Here is a 7,865-nt window from a genome sequence, read left to right on the forward strand (position 1 = left end):
GAAAATTCAAATAATAATATAATAATCTATAAATATAAAACGTGTATGTTAAGACAAAGACAAAAGTGAGATTTAATTGTAAAACACATAATTCAAATTGCAATATCTATTTCTTATATTTTTTATCCATTGTATTCAACAAGAAATATCTACATATTTTACAAGAGAGGATACAAATATTTGCACTTATGATTCAAATCGCATGATAAACAGCGCTCCGATGAAGATATTTAATGAGATCATTAATACGGAATGTAATCCGACGCTTTTCCGACAGTCAACGGATCACGAAGGTTGCACATAAATCTTTCGTACAGTAATATAAATATAATATTGCTACAGCTAGTCAATCGGTGCGCAATTGATAAGCAACATCAGGACCATCTCATCATGACTATAAACGAAAAATCTCTGCTGCTTACAAATAAATAATTATAATTAAACTTACCGTTTTCTACGTGACCGATAAAATAACGATATCGTAAATGGGATATAAACAATTGTAATTTTGACGCGTGGAGATTTAGCCATCCCAATTGTTGGTTCGATAAACAAAATTCAGATTTGTAATAAATTAACACTATAAACGGAATAAATCAACACTAGACCACATAACTTTTTACGTAACAGAGACAAAATCAACACATGTACATTTACTGTATATAGTTATTATGGATAAAATTAAATGGGATGACTAATGGACGCGTTTGTGCGATTGCCGGATTTTTGTGATCTTACTAGCAGTGAAATAATACGATTACCGCGGCAAAAGCTAGATTAATTTTGTTTCGCAAAATATAAAGTGATGACAAAGAGAGAAAAAAAAGTTGATCGTGAAAGTATACAAGGCAAGGCATTGCAAGCAACGTGCGTCAATGTCTTAAAAGCCATGAGGATCCCAATCGCTTTGCAGGCTCTTACAACTATATATAAATATTATGTAACACTACACAAATATTATTAATATATATATATATATATATATATATATATATATATGTATAACATAACGACAAATACCATCAGTGGACGAACGGAGTTCCTTTCAACGAATTAAAAAATATTACGAATAATACACAAACATAAAATAATAACATTCGGAAATCAATCGATGAAAACGATGACGAAGCGCGCGCGAACAGGGAACTGCGAAACATAGGACGGCACGGGCACGCTCCGCTCGATCATTGAAATGAATTCATTCAATTAACATTCATTTGCGAATCGATAAGTATTGCACCGACGCGTCGCAAGCAAAGCGTTCAGGTCGTTTCGGTTCTCGACAGACGATCCTGGAATCCCAGTGACACGGGACTTCGTGGCGCCAAAATAAATTCAAACTCCAAATTGAGCTCTTCCTGAACGACAATCTCGAATTCTCGAACAATCTAAACGCAATTCATAGTAAAAATTCTTACAATAACAAAGACGGAACTAAGCAAGTTTCGTGCATATACCTTTGCTACGATAAGTCGCAGCGCGAGTTCCACGAATCGCTTTCCCGGACATATTCTTTTACCAGCCCCGAAAGGAGCTACCAATAATGGCGAGTGAGGCTTCATGGTTGTCATCCACCTCTCTGGCAGGTACTTGGACGCGTCTTTGAAATTTTTGTCGTCCAGTCCTGCTATCCACGTATGTAACAATACTACTGTCTGAAATGGCAACAATAAATAGTATAAAGTTTTTTAATTGCACGTGCCACGTGGAACAATGTGGATTTCGTTGAAACTCACTCCGGCATTTAAGTGATATTTTTCCAGCTCTATAGGCTCATCCAGGATACGAGCTATACAAGGTGTCGTAGGTAAAATCCTAGAATGTGGATGAATGATGTTTACACGATAGATATGTATTTATTATTGTAAGAGCAGAGCTACTCATTGTCAGTCATCAGGGGCAATAATTCACGGCGCCCTAATTCACGGTATATTCGAGCAATATTCGAACGTACCTAAAGGATTCTGAGATGCAAGCGCGTAAATAATCGGCTGTTCGCAAATCCGCCTCCGTGAGATCGCAACCGGGAGGAGCCAAGGACAGTACCTCCTCGTAAAGAGTCGCTTGAACTTGGGGATTACGACCGATCAAGTCGAAGAGAAACACCAATGTGTTGCCTAGCTGCAAACACCCAACGACCGTGTCTTATTACAGTAATCGCACGGCAATTGACTCGACTCGAATAAAAGAAATCGATAAAATAAAATTCAACAAGCTGACTAATTGTAAGAAATATCTAATACTTGTGGATATGAATATTTCGGATCACAATTTCAGATTGTTTTATGGAAAGAGAATAATTAGACTAAAGCGCTTAAAATATTCCCATGGCAGCACGTTGATTACGACTATTATTATAATATAATATACAATTTCAATACAACATGATTTACTCACTGTATGTATTCCCGCTGCTATAAAATCCACTATTGCAGCCTTTTTGTCTCTGATGTCGAGATTTTTCTGCCCTAAAATAGATAGAAAGACCGCTTCGACAGATTCATCTTTGGCTTCGTCCTCTTTTTCCCGTATGGTCGTCTCCACCAACTCCGAGATAATGCTAAACAGCAAGAAAAAGATAATGGAATACAGCAATATGTCAAACAGATATTACAGATTATAATTTTATCTCTACGCATTTTAGGCTGACGTAATACGCGTATACTTTGCACGTAAAAAATGCTTTTATTAAACTCGAGGTGTCTTATACCTTTCCATATACCATACATACATCTTTCTTAAAGCAGTTTAATACACAAATCGAATAATAATTGAATCACGTAAAGCAGGCCCAAATATTATCGTTGATATTAATGACAGTGCAATAGTAACTCTCAAAACAATAATTTAATTTCGAAGAAAATGTTAAGCGATACCGAAGCAGCTCTCGTGTAGCAAGCTAAATTGCTTTAGCTTGTTACAATAAAGAAAAACAGAGAAGAACGGTCAATTAATATTGTGCAATAATATTGCTATTGATCGTGCTTAAGACTAATAAAATATTTATTACGCGACACAGGATAATGGAAAGCTTCATAGCGTACTTGTATATAGTGTCCTCGCTCTCTATTAGCTGCTTGTACGCGGATGTCGGTAGTAGTTTCCAAAGCGGTAAGCCGTAAAAGGCGTCGCGCGAGGCCATAAAGTGAATCCTGACCGCTTCCGCTAATCTCTTTGTGAGTATGTTGCTGGAATCTGGTTTTAAAAAACCCAAGTGACGACCCAGGATCAGTGTACATGTACCTGCGAGTATATACACATCATGCCAATGTTATTCAAAATTCACATAGCTTGCTGAATTCATAAATCTCGAGTCATTAAGGCGATCCTGTGATTATCGGCGGAATCGTGATTTTGTCGAAACGCTATAATTCTTACTTTTTAATGGCTTTTGCTTAATATAAAACACATTTAACACTTTGTACGTACAAATACCCCTATGGGTATAGAGTATAACAGGCACAAGATTAGTTGCTTGATATCGTGCAAAAGGGTTTTTCATACTGCGCTGTACTCGTCAACGTATGCTAAATAGTTGATGATAATTGGCAGGAGTACGGAAAACGCCATATCTTACTCTCGAGTCCCATTCTGTAAGCGAGGTCCTCGAAGCCTCTCACGGTGGAATTTGTTGCTCGTTCGCTCACGATCAGGTCGATGAATTCGTCGGTGACGGTGTTGAGAGCCGGGAAGAAACCACTTACAGTACCAGATCCGGTGAGTGCTGGAGTTAAGGCAACCCGGAGCTTCTGCCACGTCACGCCCTGTCTGTTGGAGCACCATCTCGATTACTCAACATTGTTCCTATTCAATCATATTCGACTAAAAATCGTTGTTGTTTCGCGAGTTAAAAAAAAGCCCTGAGCCTGGGGTCGCGTTCACAACAGAATAGTAATCAATAGGATTCAATAAATGAATTCTGTGTACGCGCGCGAAATGTACTAAATACTAAATAATCCCACGTCGACATCGCGCGACGTAGCGCGATTGTATGTGTGTTCCGGTGTAAGTTGAGAGTACGAGCCGAAATTACGTGACGCGACCTTAAACTTGACCTCGATAACCGACACGCGTAATCGCCGCGCAGCAGGCTACTCACTCATTGACCAGACCAAGGTTGGTGTAACGATCACGCCGGGAGCGTCGGTAGTAGGATATGACCTCCTGCGGAGGACGAAGCGGGTATTTCGAGTTTCGTTTCAGAATAGTATTGATGTCGCCAGAGGAGAAGACGGAGATCACGGGATAGTTCCATAGCGCCTCCTCCTTGCACAGCGATCCATATCGCCGATTCAGATCTACTCTTGAATCAGGGATAACGAACCATGTTAAAATACCATACAACGACGAGCACAGTAACGCGACACCCTCCCCGGAGTCCCAACTTCCGAGCTGAAGCGATTAACCCTTTGCGAATTTTCAAAATCACACACGGAATCAGACGCGCGCGAGAATTTATCGGAAGACATCTTCCTCTTCGGGAACACATTCGCGTCACGGGGAAAATGTTTTAAACTTAAAGCAAACCAGCTGCGTAATTATGCCGGTGAATTGACGTAGATAACATTGGGTTGGTATTGCTAATTTATATTTTTAGTGTTTTTAATAACAATTTTCTATCAACGATTCCACTTTTCTCGCATATATTATGCATAGTCAGTGACACAATCACAGCTTTTTGTGAGAGCTTCTATTTTCCTTCTTCTTCGCATGATTACACCAACTCACCGCGATAAGATTCAAGTATCTTTGACCCTGACCCTCTGAAAAGGCAGGCTCGTCACCACGTGAGCCATGACAATTTAATCGCGTGCGGTTTGCACGGGTGCGCATAATGTAACCGATGAAAATTGTTAATCGGCCATCATCCGCGAGTCGAGCGGTCATATTAACACATAATGAATCGTATTCACACGCGCCGTCTCTCCTCCTCTCTCTCTCTTCTGCATTCCTCGTGCAACCTTGAGATATCATTAGCCCCGGAGAGCCCGTAGACACAAAGAAAGTCTAACAGTAACGTTGCGCGTTCGCGATCGCGATAAGAGCAAACTCCTTACCTTTGTACGCCTCGTGGAGTTTGTTCATGCGGTAGTAGCCGAACCGAGAGTACATCCATCTGGTGCCGAGAATTGGTAAAGCAAACGGGCCGGGCACGTCGCGCTCCGTCTTGAACTTCCTGTCGTTGCCGCCCGCATCTGCGAAGAGACGATCGATGTTCGATTCAGCAGCGAACGAGCATCCACGGAAACGTGTGCCCGAATGAAACAATTCCAATTTCCGGTTGGGAAATGGCTCTTCCGGGCACACGAGTCGCTTTCAACGTAAAATGTCAATCCGCTTCAGAGTCAGCTTCAGAGTCAGCTTCAGAGGCCAACGATGAATATCTTGAATGACAGTTCACGCCTCCTTCTTATTAAAATTATTGAAAAATCTCGTCTTCTGTGTACTCTTGAAAAAGAGAATGTTCACAGCGACTTATCGGGAAACAACCTCTCAACTGCGGAGGCGTGCGTCCATAAATAAACGTTAAACGAGAGATACGAAGAAAAACGATAGAAAAAGGAGATTACGCACGGTAGCAATGACCGATATCGCTGAAAGGGTTCAAGATTGCGGAAACCCGACTCGGCTTACCGTTTTTAGCGTTGTAGTTTCTGGTCCAGAAGCACCAGGGCGGCCGGCAACCGATAGCCAACACCAGAATCGCGAGGAGTGCCGCTGCGATGAACCACGCTCCGGACAGCAACATTTTCCAGTCGAATCCCTGCGCAAATTAAAGGAAGAGGGTCTTGGATCTCGCGCCACGGCGAAATCGTGTCGCGTTCGTTCGTTCGCGGGCGACTTCGCACGCACGGGAGCGCGAGAATAATTCCGTCTCTTATCGTAATCGTGCGAGCGGCATGCGATTTTATCTCGGTGCGCCGCGCGAAACACTCGTCTCCTCGCATACGGCGTGAGTACGTCGTCGGCGCGATAGTGCTACGACTGGCGCCATATCTCCGAGTGCGTAAACTTCTCTCGAGCCCTCGAGCTCTGTTTCGGCTCGCGTTATTTCGCGTTATTTCGCGTTATTTCGCGTTATTTCGCGACGGCGTTCCCTTTCTGCGCTTCGCGCTCGCCATTTTCGCGCGCCGCGATTGCGTCGACTGCAATTGGTGCCCCCGACGGAGGATGCACCGAGAATCAGCTTCAAATTCACCTTTCCAGCAATTTGCAAATGTGTTTTTCATTAATATATATTAGCGGATCGCTGAATGGAGCGCAATTGACATTCGCTTCATGCACTCGCGCGCGCGCCCGCACCTATGAGTGAATATCAATTTAGTAATTAGACATTTTTCATCAACTTGAACTGTCTGCAAATTATCCATCTTTCACTTAATTTCTGAATAACTTTCCAAAATTTTCTGTACGAAGAAACTAGCAATTTTTATCCTACAATATTGTACTAGTTACACGTAAACAGAAAACATGTAGCTTTTACAGAGGAGATGGATGTCACATCTCCAAGGTTCAATTCAATCATAATTGACGTGGAGATACATTTTACACGATCGACATATCCGTTTTACGCGCAGATTCGATAAGGCGTCATTTGCATTTCGATTTAACGTTCAAACGCGTGCCATGGCGGCACCAAGGGAGTATAACAATCTTCATGCATTTTTCCTAGCAACTCTTACCAAGGAAAAGAAAGAGAAAGAGAAATAGATAGCAGTGACTGCTTATGAATCTGCTCGCAGACTGAGTGCCCCAGTGTTATTTGCGGACTCGAATTCTTCTATTTGTAATTCGTCGATAACGCTCCCGGTGTTGCCCCGATGATCCCGGCTCCTTCTCGGTCTCTTACTCGCTCTGAGTCACTGATATGTCGTTACAAGGATCGGGAAGAGAATAACCACGTAATTCCGTGTACCAGCAGTGTCGTACCGAGTGAGAGGGATGAAAGATCTCTGATGCGATTTTTATCTATGTGCATATGTATATTCGACTTTGATTCAACGTATTGTCATTGCAATCAGTACGCTGGCGCGAAAACGATGTGAAAAATTCAGCGGAAAATCATCCCATGGATCAAGTTGAATTTTTCCTTCCTTTTCCAAATTTTCGAATTCAAAATTCAAGTAAATTTGCCATATCTTTTGCCATTTGCGAAAACTTGTTCATTTTCCATGCTATGGATAATTGTGCAATAATAATAACTGTCTCCAAATTTTGGATTAAAGTAGAGAGGAAACATTGATAGTTTTTGTTGGGAGAGAAAATGTCGAGGAAGAGTGGCGCCGCGTTCCACACCACTTCTTGTAGCGGTTTTCGTATGTACGGGATGCATTCTGAGCCTCCTGGCCGGCTACATTGTGTTCGTGCTCATTAATGACTTTAATTAAGCACGCCGCTAAGTACCATCTCATCGTCGGCATGGTGCCCCTGCCACCACGCCGCGTAAGGTAAGCGCTACCTGCCGGTGATGAGAGTCTTCAGGGATGGTATCCTCCGAGGAACGTAGCTGATGCACACAATCATCGCTGCGGCAAAGCTGCATTCTTCTCCCATAACATGATTCCGACCTTTATTTATCTTTATATTTACGTTACTTTACTTACATTACTTTATGATTTATTTTATTTTTCTTTCTTTAGTGTTACTCATATTTGCTTTCGATTTATTAATCAACATACGTTATACGTTAGATAGTCAATAAAGAAGGGAAATTTTAAATGTTCGGGTTTGCTCATTGGCTCCTCATCGGCTTCTTTGTAATAAATCTTTAATAACATTTAAAATGTTTTTAATTTTTTCTAAATTTAATTTGATAATAAATGAAGAATTAACGTCTAATATCGAACTTCTGCAATACATTTTTA

General features: G+C 41.5%; 1 protein-coding gene across 1 annotated transcript; it reads right to left on the minus strand.

Moving 5' to 3' along the window:
- Positions 1-1,016: 1,016 nt before the first annotated feature.
- On the minus strand, positions 1,017-5,756 carry LOC105275798 (ecdysone 20-monooxygenase). The gene is made up of 10 exons (XM_020030552.2): positions 5,635-5,756; positions 5,058-5,195; positions 4,100-4,298; positions 3,578-3,768; positions 3,045-3,243; positions 2,398-2,560; positions 1,955-2,121; positions 1,737-1,815; positions 1,458-1,655; positions 1,017-1,388 (listed from the first exon to the last, which is right to left on the minus strand). The coding sequence occupies exons 1-10, from the start codon at positions 5,747-5,749 to the stop codon at positions 1,263-1,265; spliced, it is 1,575 nt and encodes a 524-aa protein (XP_019886111.1). The 5' UTR covers positions 5,750-5,756; the 3' UTR covers positions 1,017-1,262.
- Between the last annotated feature and the right edge of the window lie 2,109 nt (positions 5,757-7,865).

The sequence above is a fragment of the Ooceraea biroi genome, chromosome 11, assembly GCF_003672135.1.
Source record: "Ooceraea biroi isolate clonal line C1 chromosome 11, Obir_v5.4, whole genome shotgun sequence".
In the NCBI taxonomy this organism is placed as follows: Eukaryota; Metazoa; Arthropoda; class Insecta; order Hymenoptera; family Formicidae; genus Ooceraea; species Ooceraea biroi.